Below are 14,600 nucleotides of genomic sequence, written 5' to 3'. Positions count from 1 at the left end.
TTACATAGTGTGATGCCAATAAAAATAATTTTTACATAGCCATTGGCCCATTGTCATATATTAGATAGTTTTCAAATAAAATGTCAAGATTCCTATTGATCTTTCTTTTGCATCTAGCGGCTAGCCTATTGAATGTTCCAATCTTTCAAATTAAAGGTATTATTCTACACACAATTATTCATTCGAGTCGCTTCTCGGCTGTTTCCTTAGAAATGCAGAGTACGTCAGCAAAGCGTAAAAAATTGGACTCTGTGTGTGTGTGCATAGAAAACTTGTTAATGTCGTCAACATACAGATTATACGCCATTTTTTTTTTTTTTTTTTTTTTGACCAATTTGTGTAGAAAAATTAGTTTGGGGTGGTATTTTACACCAAATCATGGTTGGTCTTTTCCTACTGTAATAAGCTTCCAGCTGGAGCCAGCAGCTATTTGACAGCTGGCCATGGCCCCATTTTGCTCCAACCATAATTGCGAGAAATTGCATACATTAATTGATCTTCTGCAGAATATCATGGAAGGAGGGGGTGAGACCTGATATATTAGTACAGCCGTCTGTCTATTGATGAAAGCAATGTAATCATAATTAGTGTAATCACAACACACATACATAATACGCTCATCAAATTTGAGAAATTTCCAGCGTCACACTCTTCCACAAGTAAGTCCTTATAAAATTGAGTGGTGTTAGGGGCACACCCCAAACCACACATCCAACCACACCTCCCCTCTCATTCGCTACAGTACTCCGGGCCCCACATGAGTTTTTAAATTTTAAAAACTCATGTGGGGTCCGGAGTACTGTAGCGAATGAGAGAGGGGGTGTGGTTGGAGGTGTGGTTTGGGGTGTGCCCCTAACACCACTCTTGCTATTGTGATTGCCGTCACATAAGCTTCAACTTTCGTCAATTGCTGTTTCTTGGATTTGCGAATGAAGTTCAAGTTGCGACTTCAACAATGTTAAATCTTAACACGATGCTAGAAATATATATTAAACCCGAAGATAAAAGGAATCATCATAGCTTTTTTTTTTTTTGGTGAAGATCATCATAGCTTTAAATTGTGAAGTTTTAAAATTAATTCAATCAAGTATGGTTACTGTTTGGCTCAAAAGTCGCTGTTTTCATTGTCATCGAATCTATTACAACTTCAGTCGTTACAATAAATCCAAAATAAAAGAAAAAGTCGATCTTTTTTATAAGATCTCCTTTATACAATGAAAATACAAAAGATTACAATTCTTGTCAAATAGCACAACAGACGTTTATTACCCGCTGCTTTGGTTGGATCTTTGCTTGTGTCGGGGTTTATCCGTGGACGACCGCGGATCGGATCCGGTTGACGAAAAATTGACGGAGCTCCTACCTCACCAAGGGGGTATTTGCTTGAAGCGCTGAAATCGACCAAGCGAAATCAGCAGCTCTTCTCGAGATTAAGACAAAGCCTAATCTCAAGGAACGGACGTGCGGGGCTTCGGATCTCTCGAACTCTTCCTCTTTATGCTGAAGAACTTCACCGAGATCAGCTAGCTTCCTCTGAAATTCGTGCTCCCCTGACTCCTCGATTCTGCAGCACCTTGCCCCTCTTGATAATAATCCGCCCCTGTATTTATAGGCTTCGGTTGGGGGTTTTTCGGATAAGAATGAGTGATTTGGCCATATCTTCAGTCAATAACGGCCTAACCATGTTTGTGGATGATATCAAGTCAGTTGGGAACCCCTGGAATAGATAAATCCTGAGAAAACCGCTCAAAACCGTCAAAAATGCGTCCGGGGATCAAAACAGCGTGACAGACGGATCTGTCCCGCGTACTGTAGCGCGGATCCATCCCCCTGCGGTCACTGTAGCGCGGATCCATCCCCCTGCGGTCACTGTAGCGCGGATCCATCCCCCTGCGGTCACTGTAGCGCGGATCCATCCCCCTGCGGTCACTGTAGCGCGGATCCATCCCCCTGCGGTCACTGTAGCGCGGATCCATCCCCCTGCGGTCACTGTAGCGCGGATCCATCCCCCTGCGGTCACTGTAGCGCGGATCCATCCCCCTGCGGTCACTGTAGCGCGGATCCATCCCCCTGCGGTCACTGTAGCGCGGATCCATCCCCCTGCGGTCACTGTAGCGCGGATCCATCCCCCTGCGGTCACTGTAGCGCGGATCCATCCCCCTGCGGTCACTGTAGCGCGGATCCATCCCCCTGCGGTCACTGTAGCGCGGATCCATCCCCCTGCGGTCACTGTAGCGCGGATCCATCCCCCTGCGGTCACTGTAGCGCGGATCCAAAGCTGACGAAGAGACCTTCAACTTTTGTCTTTTGAATTTTTCCAGATTCAAATTGTATCATGGTCAAAATGTTAATTCTTTGTGCGGATCACTTTGAGGTGTTTGACACTTTCTGACTTCTCCGGACTTGTATTGCGCATTTCGTCATTCCGTTGACTTATGCACTATAATGACTCACTTTGTATATTCATTAGCTTCCACGGGGCTGGATAATCATTTCCTGACTTGAATGATGACGCTTATCGTCTGTATTTCGTCTCGAGCTATGTGTAGGAACCTATAGGTATTTTTATACGCCTACGGTTACAAATGTACATGACGACTACCACAACAACTACAGTGCACAACTAATACGCTTAATTAATTACGAAAGCAACTCCTATAAATACATCGTGAGTGCGCCTTTAACTTATTGTTATTGTTCTCCCTTATCAGCAAGTTGAAGATTCGAGAGCGACCCGTCGACCCTTTAATTAAGCACCCGATCCAGCTCAGGAATCTGACGTGTCACCAGCTCCCCCACCCTCCCCTGGGCCCCACTCCGGTGACCCCAATCATCTCCTCCTCTGAAGGCGGCCTATTAAAACCCTCGCTCCCTCTCCCGCCAAGAGACGGGAAGGAGGAAGAGAAGAAAATGAAATCTGAGAGAAAACCTCGAATATTCCCCGCGAATATCGGGTTCGGATCCGAAACGATTTTTAAATCCGATAACGGAACCCGGATCTTGAGATGCGTCTGATCGGGAACCGCTGGTCTCTCCTCGCGCCGGCGGAAGAAGAAAGGGGAGGTTGAGGTCCAGATCGTCGTCGAAGGCTAGCGGATCCAATTAGATCCGAACCCGATAAGTAACCGGTGCGGCAATTTTCTCTCTAGTTTTCTCCACGAAATCTCGACTTCGATCTAGTTTTCTTTGTAATTCGTATTCTCTGTGCCCTCAATTTGGAATACCTCGATCATAAAAGGTCAATCCGATGAATCCTATAAATTCTACATTTTTTTTATAAAAAAAAAATTCTTTTTTGTGATCTCCGTCGATTTTGGAAGTTTCTTGGATAAATAAGCGTTCTTCTGTGAAATTTTTAAGCTAACTCTTGAATTTGCTGATTCCTAATGGTTTGTTTAGGTCTAGAGGAAGCTAGGGTTTGGCTGAGATCCATGGCGGCTTTAATAACCGTCGCCGATTCGATTCCACTCCCATCGCCTGATTCCGACTCGGCAGATGAGCACGAATCAGAGTCCGCCACGTGCCACTGCTGCGGACTGACGGAGTACACGCTGGCCTACATCGCGCGCCGTGAGCAGGAGGTACGACGGCCGTTGATCTGCGGGCTGGCTGCGAGGCGGTCAACGACGAGATCTGCAGGTCGAAGATGCTGATCTCGACGGAGGAGGCGGTCGACCGCCACGTCAGCTTCTGCAGAAGGTTCACTGTGTCTGGTGCTCCGTCGGTGGTCGAAATGGCGGAGCACTTCATCGCTGCAGTTAGGCAGATCTTAAGGCGGAGTTCGGATTCGCCGAGGGCGGTTAATTCACGAGCGGCGACTAGAATTTGAGGGCTGAGCCCAGGGAGTTATCTAACATATCATACTCAGCAACTGTCTGTCTGTCTACCCTTGAATCGGAACACGATAAAAAAATTAGAGAGTAATGACCAAAAGATCGAGAAATGCTCTAATCTGCTAAGTATACTGATCAAAAGATTAGACGGTCTTTGGACCAACAACTGCCTAATCGACGGGAGCTCAGTTTTGGATTAGAATTCAGTGTAAGGTTTCCCCCCTTCTCCTCTTTACCCTCTTCTAACTGTGTATACCATCAATATATATATGACTATATCAGTAGTTTTAGGCTTTGAACTGTTTAAATTTCATGGGCTAGCTTCAAATTGTAAAAAGCTCTTCTCCCTTGTAATGCATGTTGTTGTTGTCGTCGTCCCTTGGTGTTTGAAAAATCAAAGTTGTGATATTTTTTCCCACCTTAGAAATTAATGCTAATATTAATCAGGAGTTCACTTTACCATATCCTTACCAATTTAAACTGTAGCAAAGCTCTTTGTTACCTAAAATCGCCTGGTCGGGTTGGGAAATTTTAGTCTCCCCGCCTACTACGATTTGCGAAACTGGGAAGCCAACCCACAATCAGCAAGATAGAAAATGACCACAATCAAGAAGAAAGAACACCGAGATTTACGTGGTCCAGTTGACCAACTTCGACCTACGTCCACGGGCAACAATACGACAAATCCACTATGTATGAGGGAGAACTACAAGATGAACCACTCAACTCTCAATCTCCCAACCTCACATACATAATCAACTCTCATATTATCTCCAAAACTCACTCCTTACAATCTTTTGAACAGACAAAGACTGCGAAACCATCTCCCAATGATGTAATCTTTTGTGCGGACAAAGACTACGAAACCCTCGCCTCTCGCACAATATACTTGAATCAGGTTACGTCCTCTGCTAACCCTAGATTACAAGAATATTAGCTCTCTCTCATCTGCTTGGTTTAATTCCTCTAACAATAGAAGAATGTATATCGGGAAACCAAAACTCTATGTCTAGCCTAACTTCCTCATTAAAATAGGATTCAAACTCCTAATCGTGATAAGACCCAATCTCCTAATCATGATAGATCTCTAACCCTATCTAATTCTCATGAAGTTATACAAAGAATCAAAGACACAATCCCAACAGGCCGTGCTAATAAGAAGCAATGTAACAAAGTCAATTAATAAGAAACAACGTAACAAAGTCTACATAACAATGAATTAAGAGAGGACATTTCTAAATTAACAAAGGCATTGTTCGCTACGACAAGTTTCAGTACAACATTTTGGACGGAGTCGCACTTCAATACAATCAGGGCAACAAGAGCAGGCACAGCCGCAAGAACAGCCTGGGCAAGATGAGCCCGGCCGGAGACATTGCGTCGGCCTGCAACATGAAATTCCCCTGCAACTGCAGCAGCAGCAGGTTCCTGGATTTGGATTGTTGCGACGGTTGGGGCAGCAGAGGGTTTGCAGCTGAAGAGAGCAGGTACATGAGCAGCACATCCATGAAAAATTGCAGCATAGGTTGGTTCTGGTAAATGAAAAAACAAGTTAGATTTCACTTGATATCAGCCGTTGTGTGTAGCTTTAAGGATTTGAAGTGTCCCTACATGTTTACCTACGTCCATTCAGTTCAGGTACACCAGATGAGACTTGAGTCCATCTTTGTTCACGCAACCCAACATGTTCTATATCAATTGGATCTGTTTGGTGCGTATTTATAATAAACCCTTCTTGGAAAAGGGAGTTAAATAGCTGGTTACTGTTGATTGAGCATGCAAAACCAAATTTATCTTCTTTAGTTTGTGCATGATTATGGATTAAGAATCCATCTCGACCTATATATGTTGTCAGTATAGGTGAAAACGGAATGATTGAATAAACTGGATTAATAAGGGCAAAAACAATGGAATGACCAAAAGAAATTCTCAACAGGACACTGGTATCTTTAACGTGGAAAATCCTTCAGCTGAAGGTAAAAACCAAGGGACCTAGCTTAGAGAGAATATTTACTATGAAAATAATGGGTACACAAACAATGTTTCGTCTTTAGACATTTGGTTAGAGGTACAACAACAATACTAGGGAAGAAAAGATGACTTTGCACGGAGGTCAAACTTATCCCTAGAAATCATGTGTGGTATACTCCCTCCAATTGGAGGGACCCCAAAATTCTCTCATTTTCAAAAATTTGGAGAGATTTTTCTCTGTAGCTTTGCACGGAGGTCAAACTTATCCCTAGAAATGGTTTTTGTCATCATATCGGCATGATTTCTGTTGGTATGAATCTTCTGCAGTAGCATTTGCTTCTCTTCTGTTGCATATCGTAAACAATGATATCTCACGTCTATGTGCTTCTTCCGAGAATGATGCATATTATTCTTCCTAAGATTGATAGCGCTCGGATTTTCAAAGTGCACAATGTACTCATCCTACTTCAAACCCGATTCCTAGAGAAATCGCTTCATCTACATTTCTTTGCAAAGCTAGCAAGCATGGACCTCTCCAAATAGTCGGGAGAGGAAGAATGTTGGGGTTCCTCCTATAAGGAGTAGACCATACATGATTATGTGTGGGTTGGTGTCATGTGAATGTTCAGAATAAAGATAAAGAATATCGAGAAATTCCATGGTCAAATTTGTGAGCTAGATGCATAGCTTACCATTTTCTATGGGAAGGACCCCTTTCATATTTCTGAGTTTTAGAGTATAAATAGCCTTGAGTTCTCTGGATGAGATGAACAAGCAGAAGAGCAACAAGAACTCAAATCACAGAGTATTTGAGTTAGGGAGAGAGAAAAGAGAGAGAGAAAAAGAGAGTGAGAGTATTTTCACCATCGTGTTCCTTGTCAGTGTAGAAAAAGTTCTATTTTCTTCCCTTGCCGCTTTGCTCGTGTTCCCCTTGTCAAGCGTCTAGGGATGAAACATTGTGCATCCATTATTTTTATAGTGGAAGATTTTTTTCTGGACTAATTAAGTCTCATGGTTTTTACCTTTAATTGAAAGGTTTTCTACATTAAAAATATTGGCGTCATGCAAAGAATTTCCTTTGGCCATTTTGTTGTTATTTGCCATATTAATGCATTTTATTTACACGGAATGGAGAAATTTTATTCAATCATCATGTCTTGCAACAGTTAGATCAGCAGTTGTCTAGCTTCAGTGTTGTTTGGTGGCATATGGGATGCCTAGGATAATATGGAAGTGTCTTTTATGAAATTGAAATACTAAATCAAAGATATTGGACTGACATGATCAACAATATATCTCAATGATCAATCTCAATACGATGACTGCTCATCAAAAAAAAAAAAAAATGATGACCGCAATAAAGATGGAATCCAACACTTAAATATACCTCATCATAGTTGGATATCATGAGAGTTTCATGAATAAAATGGATTTAATTTGCAATCAGACTGTAATAATAAAACAACTGGATTTTAGGTTTTATCCTAGCTGTTCTAGACAAGGTTACCATCCTAGTACACACGAGATAACTGCAGTTGGCACCGTTGAGAGCATCTCCAACAGCTTCCCCATCTTCTTAAAATACTCAATTTTGGGGAATATAGAGCTATTTTTAGGTCCAACAGTTTTTCCATCACATTCTCTAAAATGGGGATGGAGAAGAAAAAAAGAGGGTCTTTCTCCAGATCTGTAGCATTCTGCAAAAATTCTTCCTTGTCCAAATTCTTGAAAGTAACATTATCATAAATATCTCACAATCTCCAAAGAAGAAAAAATATATATCTAATACTTTATTGAGTTTTATATTGTTATAATAAAATATCAAACATTTATTTTGTTAATAATTATTGAGTATGTAGGATGTTTTATAGTTGTAACAAATGCCTAAATCCCTAAAATGGGGAAGCTGCGGGATTTGGAGCAAATTTTTTTTTAGAGAATTTGGCATTTTTGCTTCCCCATTTTAGAGAAATTATGGTGAAATTGTTGAAGATGCTCTGAGTTCTTCTATACCGTATTTGCAAGAAAATCTAATGTAAGATTGTCGACAGATGCAAATGGTATAAAGTGTTGTATATTTTTCAGGGAATGTGTAGATGAGGTTTTTATGCATTTTCAAAGATATAAACTGAACTACCCCGTAGTGACTGTCATTGTATAATGAGTGTGAAAAGGTCAGAAAAAAATACCGAAGCCGCTCCCACATTCTACAAGACTTCTGTTTCTTCTTGTTTCTGATTAACCCACAAAAGAAGAAGAAGAAGAAGAAGAAGATGTAAGATATATATATTCACAAACCATGAGAATGTCGAAAAACAAGGCGTAAAGTCTCAGAATCATACGGTGGTATTAGTGGATCCGGGTTTGACCCGACAAACTCGTGGACCCTGTCAAGCATCACAATGCATCCAGAAATATTAACAAACATCCGACTGTACAAGTAGTGGAGGGACCACTACATAATCAAAGCCATTGATTATCTAGTTGATGGTTATGATTTTTTTTTTGTGCAAATTAGGAATGAGTGCAATACACGGGGTTATGATAAGTGTTAGATTTAGATTATATCATAACCGCCTACTAAATAACCAACGATTGAGATTAAAAGTAGTGATCCCTCCACTACTTTTTTTGTAGTGGAGAGGATCCAAATCCTACTATAATAACAAATCACATAATCAGAAATACTCCACAAGGCCAACCGTGAGATTGCGGAGACATACTCTTTGCAACATCTATGAACAGGTGGAAGTCCTTCAAGTGATTGTAACTCCTCCTGTTCACATTGAAATTGTCCATCAGTTCTCTTCTGCATTTGGTGTACTCCATAAATATAGAAAACAAATAAAACCACTTTCTTCGTAGAGATTTAATTGTTCTATATGGTACCGTTTGGCAAAGGGTTAAGTGAGGGGTTAAGGAGACTTAACCCCTTTTTAACCTTCCAAACACAACAAATCTATATAAGGGTTAAAGTGAGTTAACCCTCCATAATTTACCAAACATAAAAAATATAGAAGGGTTAAGTTAACCCCTCTAGAAGGGTTAAAATGAGTTAACCCCTTAAAATAAGGGGTTTACTAATACTCCTATTTAGATGGAATAAGAGTTAACTCTTCTAATTATAAAGAAAATAGTCAAAATCATTGTTATTCCCAAACACTAAAACTGATCATAAGGGCTAAAATAAAACTTATTTAACGGGTTAATAATTTAGTTATTCGGATTATCAAATGGGCTAAGTACATTAATCCTTCTCTTTAACCCCTCTTCATTAACCCTTTGCCAAACGGGGCCTATAGGTACTAATTTGTAATAAATAAAAAATATTAGTTACCGTAATGTAATGTACATTGTTACTATAGTAAACCACAATGTTATCTCTTCGGGTGACATCCGAAAAAGTGGAACTGCACATCGAAGGTTAGCATGGCCACCGCGCAAGGATGACACGCGCAAATGGTCCAAGTGATTGGGACTCGGGGCCTCAGCCCAAAAGAACAAGAGTCGATCCGTATCTATAACATGTCTACCCCTAATTTTGAATAGAAGGCATTACAATAATTGTATTATTAGTCTGAGTCTGGACCGTGGAATGAAGCCCGAGGCCCCGAGATTTACTTGGCTGGTACTAAATCAAGGTTTCTCGCACTAAGAAAAAAAACCACAGCAAGAGTCTCATCACATACATCGATTAAAACTATGAATAACTAATCGCATGGTTATTATAGAACTAATCACCACTCTCAGTCATGTAATTAACTTACTATTCGCTACTAAAACTGTAAAAAAAAAAGTAATTTCTTTCATCTCCACCGCGCGAGTTAAAAGGATGAAAAAGGTTTTTTTTACCTTGAGAAACCCGACCTCGCGGTCCGAGATCTGAGCCTCCGCCGGCACCTTGCTCCGCCTCGTCGGCGGTGATCTTCGGGCACGGCCTCAGCCGAGGCGCATTGCCGATGCAGAACGGCTGAGAGAGCGGAGGGGACGGATTTAATCCCACCGCCAGAGTCCTGCCACGAGAGCGGAGATCTTCTTCCCGCCATCTCCGCTCGCCGACAATGTTTATAGCGGTGGCGACAGAGAGGAGGGCAAAATGGGAATAAGGGAAAAGTTTCAAACTCTGAGGACGCAACAGCAGCCACTGTTTGAGATCTCACGCAGAAAATCTTTTTAGCACTTAGAATAATAGGGAGAGGTTATGATCCGCTGTACGCAATAGAACAGCAAACAGGTTTCTCAAGCAAGAGAACTACTACCGTATTTTATCAATAAAAATTAACACCCTGAACGATAGACGGGAAAGTTAAAATTCCCAAATCACCCTCATGTTCCTACGAATGCCATCAAGACTCTCCATTGCACATGTATTAATAAAATCCAGACTCCCTTTCTAGGTAGCCTGCTTTGCTCAAATGTTTAAACTACATTCTACACTCATCATGATGGGTTGACGATATTTCCTTGCATGCATGGTGTTCTTAGGAAAACATACTCGAGACAACAACATCCGAGTACCAAAAAACTATAAATAAGTACATGATACCGGTATAATTAGTTGTATCGGCATATCCATCGTTATTGTATCTGTATAGATTTAGTGACCTTAAAATTGCGTTCTATATCATGATTTTTTTAAAATATGATTTCGCATAAGGACTCGGGAGGAAATATTTCGTCCAAGGTTTTCTTTGCGTGTGCATCCTTGTTCCTTCCCGCGACACGTTGCCACGGCCAGCGTTTGCTGTTGTAGTCAACACAGCTGTTTGATCCTGGCGTGGGATGGCGCGCCGGAATGCGCACTGCACGTGACCTGAACAGTGACGTGATCAGTTGAGCTGTACCATAAAAGCCCCAAGCGATCTACTTTATTTGCCCATTTACCACAACCCGCGGGGGCCCGATTCGACGGCTGAGATTCCTTCGGGAGTCGGTGGACGGCGGAATGTGGAAGCCACCGCAAGGGCAACGCCGGAAGAGAAGAAACGTTAGGGAATCTCGTGGGACCCGCAGGCGAGACAGGTGTCACGGCCCGCCTCTGACCTGTCAATCAGCGGTTGAACGGCGAAAAGCGTCGAGCTGACGTGTCGGCCTCAATCTGTTTGGTTAACTCGGGAAACTGTTTCCGTGCACCCAATCGCCACCCAGAACTTTCGTCACCTGGTGGGTCCCCCACGTGGCTGGAACCGGACAAGCTGACCCCACGTGTGCGCATAGGCGAGCGTGCCTTCGGGCGGCGAGAGATTCGTGTGCGAAGGGTTGGTGGATTCTAATGGGTAATAGTAGGATTCATTACTTAATCACCTGATTAATTAGCTTTAATTATTGGGTTAATTGAATATTAAGCGAGTGCTTTGCTTCTAACCCCTAGGACTGGGTTGTTCTTGGATTCTCACACCAATTGATTAGCTCGCCCATTTTATTAGCACGAGGTATAATCATTATTTTGTCAGGGATAAATAAAATATGTTTAACCTAGATTATAGTTGTCCTAATGACCTTTCATATATTTTTAAGGACGGGCTTTGTTGTTTTCGTATTATCACCTTCTACGGTGAATCTTTAACTTAAAAAGGAAAAGCTATATGCTATTTTTTTAGAAAAATTCCTCAAGGACCCAAAATATGGGACCAATAGAGGAGACAAGTGATGTGTCCCCCTCCTATAGGAGGGGGACACATCACTTGTCCCCTCTATTGGTCCCATATTTTGGGTCCCTATAGCAAAGCTCATCTTTTTATGCTTGTAGTGTGACTAGTGGTAGGTTAAATTATTATTTACCTACCTAGATTTTTTTACCCTCTCAACACTTGATAAATGGAGTCCTCATTAACAAATAGGTATCGTTTGGCAAAGGGTTATAAGTGAGGGGTTAAGGAGACTTAACTTCCCAAACACAAAAAAATCTATACAATGGTTAAAATGAATTAACATTCCATAATTTGCCAAACATAAAAAATATAGAAGGGTTAAGCTAACCCCTCTAGCGAGATTAAAATAAGTTAACCTCTCAAAATGAAGGGTTTACTAATACTCCTATTTAGAAGGATTAAGAGTTAACCCTTCTAATTATAAAGAAAATAGTCAAAATCACTGTTATTCCCAAACACTAAAAACTGATCACATGGGCTAAAATAAAACTTATTTAACGGGTTAACAATTTAGTCCTTCAAATTGTCGAATGAGCTAAGTACATTAATCATTCTCTTTAACCCCTCCTCCTTAACCCTTTGCCAAACTTGCTGACTCATTTAGAGTGGATTCGTTAATTGTGTTTTCAGCACAATATACAACTATAGGGGAATGTATAGATATATCGAAGCAACTCGGAGGATTGAAAATTTTGAAAGTGTATAATGAAAAAGGAAATTGATGAAGATGGTGTATTGATTAAACTTGTACGTATTTCAAGGGTTAGAAGCTGGATGAAGGAATCAAATTAAAGCCCCCAAGAGAGCAAACTAACTTGTGATGATATTCTATCTCGTCGACTATAAAAATTACATGTGCACATAATAACTATGGCTGATGAGGAGCACTAATTAAGCTCCCTAATAATTTACACACAAAGCAATTCATTACCCAAAAGCAACCTCTCATTCAAAGATGCTCATTTCCTTGAGCTTCATCTACTAGCAAGTAAGCTAGAAATATTCCCTCACATAAGCGATCAATTCCAACACTATCAAACTTTATTAGGCAACCTCACCTACGTACCTTGTGTACAAGCCAAAACTTTCACAACACTAGAATCATTAGCAACATGAAATATGAATCGTCCACATGCACTCTATAAATTCCACTCTTTCAATACGTACAAGTTAATTATTGGTGTCTTCGATTCTATATGCAGTCATAGGAACAATGAGTCTCATTCCGATAGTTAGCAAGGCCTTTTGTGCACCTACACAAACTGCACTAACCATAAGGAAGAGGCCCAGGGTCGTCAACGGAGGCGGGTTCGTCGTCCTGAATCCTCAGCAAAACGTTGTTTTCTCGGTCCACGGTTGCGGAATCCTTGGTGTCAACGGAGAGTTGGTAGTAAAAGACGGCGGTGGGGCATCGATACTCTTCATTCGTAAAAAGGGAGGCCTGGTCCAAGCTTTGAGCGCCTGCAGCGAGCGATGGAGGGGGTATCTCATGGAGTTTGGCAGACCAAACAAGCCCTTGTTTAGCTTGAGAGATCCGAAGTCGTGCTTTGCGATGAAGAGTGCCATAAGGATTTCTGTAGACAGAAAAGATTATAGCAATGGTTGGGATTTTGAGGTGAAGGGGTGTTTTCTTGAGAAGAATTGTACCATCAATGATCGTCGAGGGAACATAGTGGCTAAGGTAAATCTGATCGTCGAGGGAACACAGTTTGCGATTTTTTTTTTAGTTTTTTCTAATTTTTTTTTTCATTTAATTTGAAACAGGTGGGGGTGAAGGTGAAAGCAAGTGAAGATCTCTACCATGTTAATGTACAGCCAGGTTATGATCAGGCCTTTGTCATTGGTGTTATTGCAGTTCTTGATAATATATATGGGGAGTCCACAAGGTGTTGATGAGAGCCAATTAACCAACCAAAAAAAATATGGTCAGCTTGATTTAGTCCATGTCATGGAGATTGAAGATGTTCATGGGCTCATCTTTATTTATTAATTTGTAGAAATTTGTTATGTTCTGTTTTTTTTATGTATTCTTTCATCCTTGCGCTCAGTATATAGATAAAGGTAGCGTTTCTTGTGCTGCTCAGCCAATTGGTTTTTGTTCATTGTGGTTAATTGTCAACGTTCCCTGAGCTCTAACTGCACAATTTTATTTTGAATACGAACTGGTCAAATGGGTGGCATGTTGATGTTTTTTTGAAGGAACTGATCATCTTATCCGCTATTTTTGTAAGTCTTTTTTTTTTTTTTTTTGAAACAGCCAAACAGGGTGAGATACCCTGCTCATGATATATGTACTTATAACCGAACAAACAGGACAAAATCAAAAATACAAAAGAAAAGAAGAAGGCAGAACCAGAGTTGCTGAAAACGATAAGGAGCGGACATTGTCGTCACCTTCCCAAAAGGATGAGCAGAGATTGTCTAATTAAGAAGAGAAGAAAACATCAATACAAACCACGTAACACAACACATAGACCCAAAACATAAAAAAGAAAGACAGAAATGAGGCTAGAAGTTTTGTAAGTCTTATTCGATAAGCTTCCAATATGCTTAATTAATTAGTACTGCAAAAGAGAGAGAGACTTGCACTGTGAGAAAACAAACATCTCAACTCTCAATCATTGAACGATAGAGGTGGACATAACTCAAATAGTATGGCAAGAATTGCCAAGTACACAACATTTCTTCGACTCGGTTACGCTTCTAAGGTTGAAGATTGGGTTTTTTTTCATTTTTTTTTATTTACTAGCCACCTAATTAAACCCAATTCACAATTTTTCACTTCATCAAACACTATGGAAGAAAAAAAACACACACACCCTAATTACGTACATATCCCAAAAAAAAAAAAAAAATCAAAATCAAAATCAAAATCCAAATTCTTTATTTGCACCGCAACTCCTTCGTCGCGGATACTTTTCTAGACAACTTCCTCCTCCGTCCGCCGCCGCCGTCCTCCTCCTCCTCCTCCTTCTCCTCATTTTCCATCACGTTATAAACGAAGGTCACAGTTTCATCCTCGAGGCTCAGTAAAGGCTCCAAGGCCTCGACCACGGCTGACATCTTCGGTCGAGACTTGGGGTTCTGGCTCAGGCACTGGTAAGCGATCGCTGACGCCTTCAGGGCTCCTTTCGTCGAGTATTGG

The 14,600-nt window shown here is 41.1% G+C and overlaps 3 protein-coding genes across 6 annotated transcripts in view; 1 reads left to right on the top strand and 2 right to left on the bottom strand.

Annotated features, from left to right (window-relative positions):
- LOC109848269 lies at positions 4,967–9,765 on the bottom strand. 4 transcript variants are annotated; one of them, XR_002248756.1, is made up of 5 exons: positions 9,657–9,765; positions 8,507–8,580; positions 8,147–8,191; positions 7,994–8,038; positions 4,967–5,365 (listed from the first exon to the last, which is right to left on the bottom strand). XR_002248756.1 is itself a non-coding variant. In XM_020417692.1 (2 exons), exons 1-2 carry the CDS (start codon positions 5,460–5,462, stop codon positions 5,013–5,015), a joined length of 363 nt encoding a protein of 120 aa, XP_020273281.1. In that variant the 5' UTR covers positions 5,463–5,708; the 3' UTR covers positions 4,967–5,012. The 4 variants fall into 4 exon arrangements, 1 of the variants encoding a protein (XP_020273281.1); XR_002248755.1 differs by having other exon boundaries at positions 8,528–8,580; XR_002248757.1 differs by lacking the exons at positions 7,994–8,038; positions 8,147–8,191 and having other exon boundaries at positions 8,528–8,580.
- Positions 12,534–13,538, top strand: LOC109848268 (protein LURP-one-related 6-like). Its single transcript, XM_020417691.1, has 2 exons — positions 12,534–13,136; positions 13,220–13,538. The coding sequence occupies exons 1-2, from the start codon at positions 12,669–12,671 to the stop codon at positions 13,346–13,348; spliced, it is 597 nt and encodes a 198-aa protein (XP_020273280.1). The 5' UTR covers positions 12,534–12,668; the 3' UTR covers positions 13,349–13,538.
- The window catches only part of LOC109848267 (serine/threonine-protein kinase RIPK-like), a 5,273-nt gene continuing 4,749 nt past the window's right edge, over positions 14,077–14,600 (bottom strand). The window contains exon 5 of the mRNA XM_020417690.1: positions 14,077–14,600. This exon is cut by the window's right edge and continues 166 nt beyond it. Coding sequence (XP_020273279.1) covers positions 14,339–14,600 — 262 coding nt within the window. The 3' untranslated portion in view covers positions 14,077–14,338.

The sequence above is a fragment of the Asparagus officinalis genome, chromosome 7 (assembly GCF_001876935.1).
Source record: "Asparagus officinalis chromosome 7, Aspof.V1, whole genome shotgun sequence".
NCBI classification, from domain to species: domain Eukaryota; kingdom Viridiplantae; phylum Streptophyta; class Magnoliopsida; order Asparagales; family Asparagaceae; genus Asparagus; species Asparagus officinalis.
Note: the sequence above shows the minus strand (reverse complement) of the source record. Positions and strands in the feature narration are given on the sequence as shown.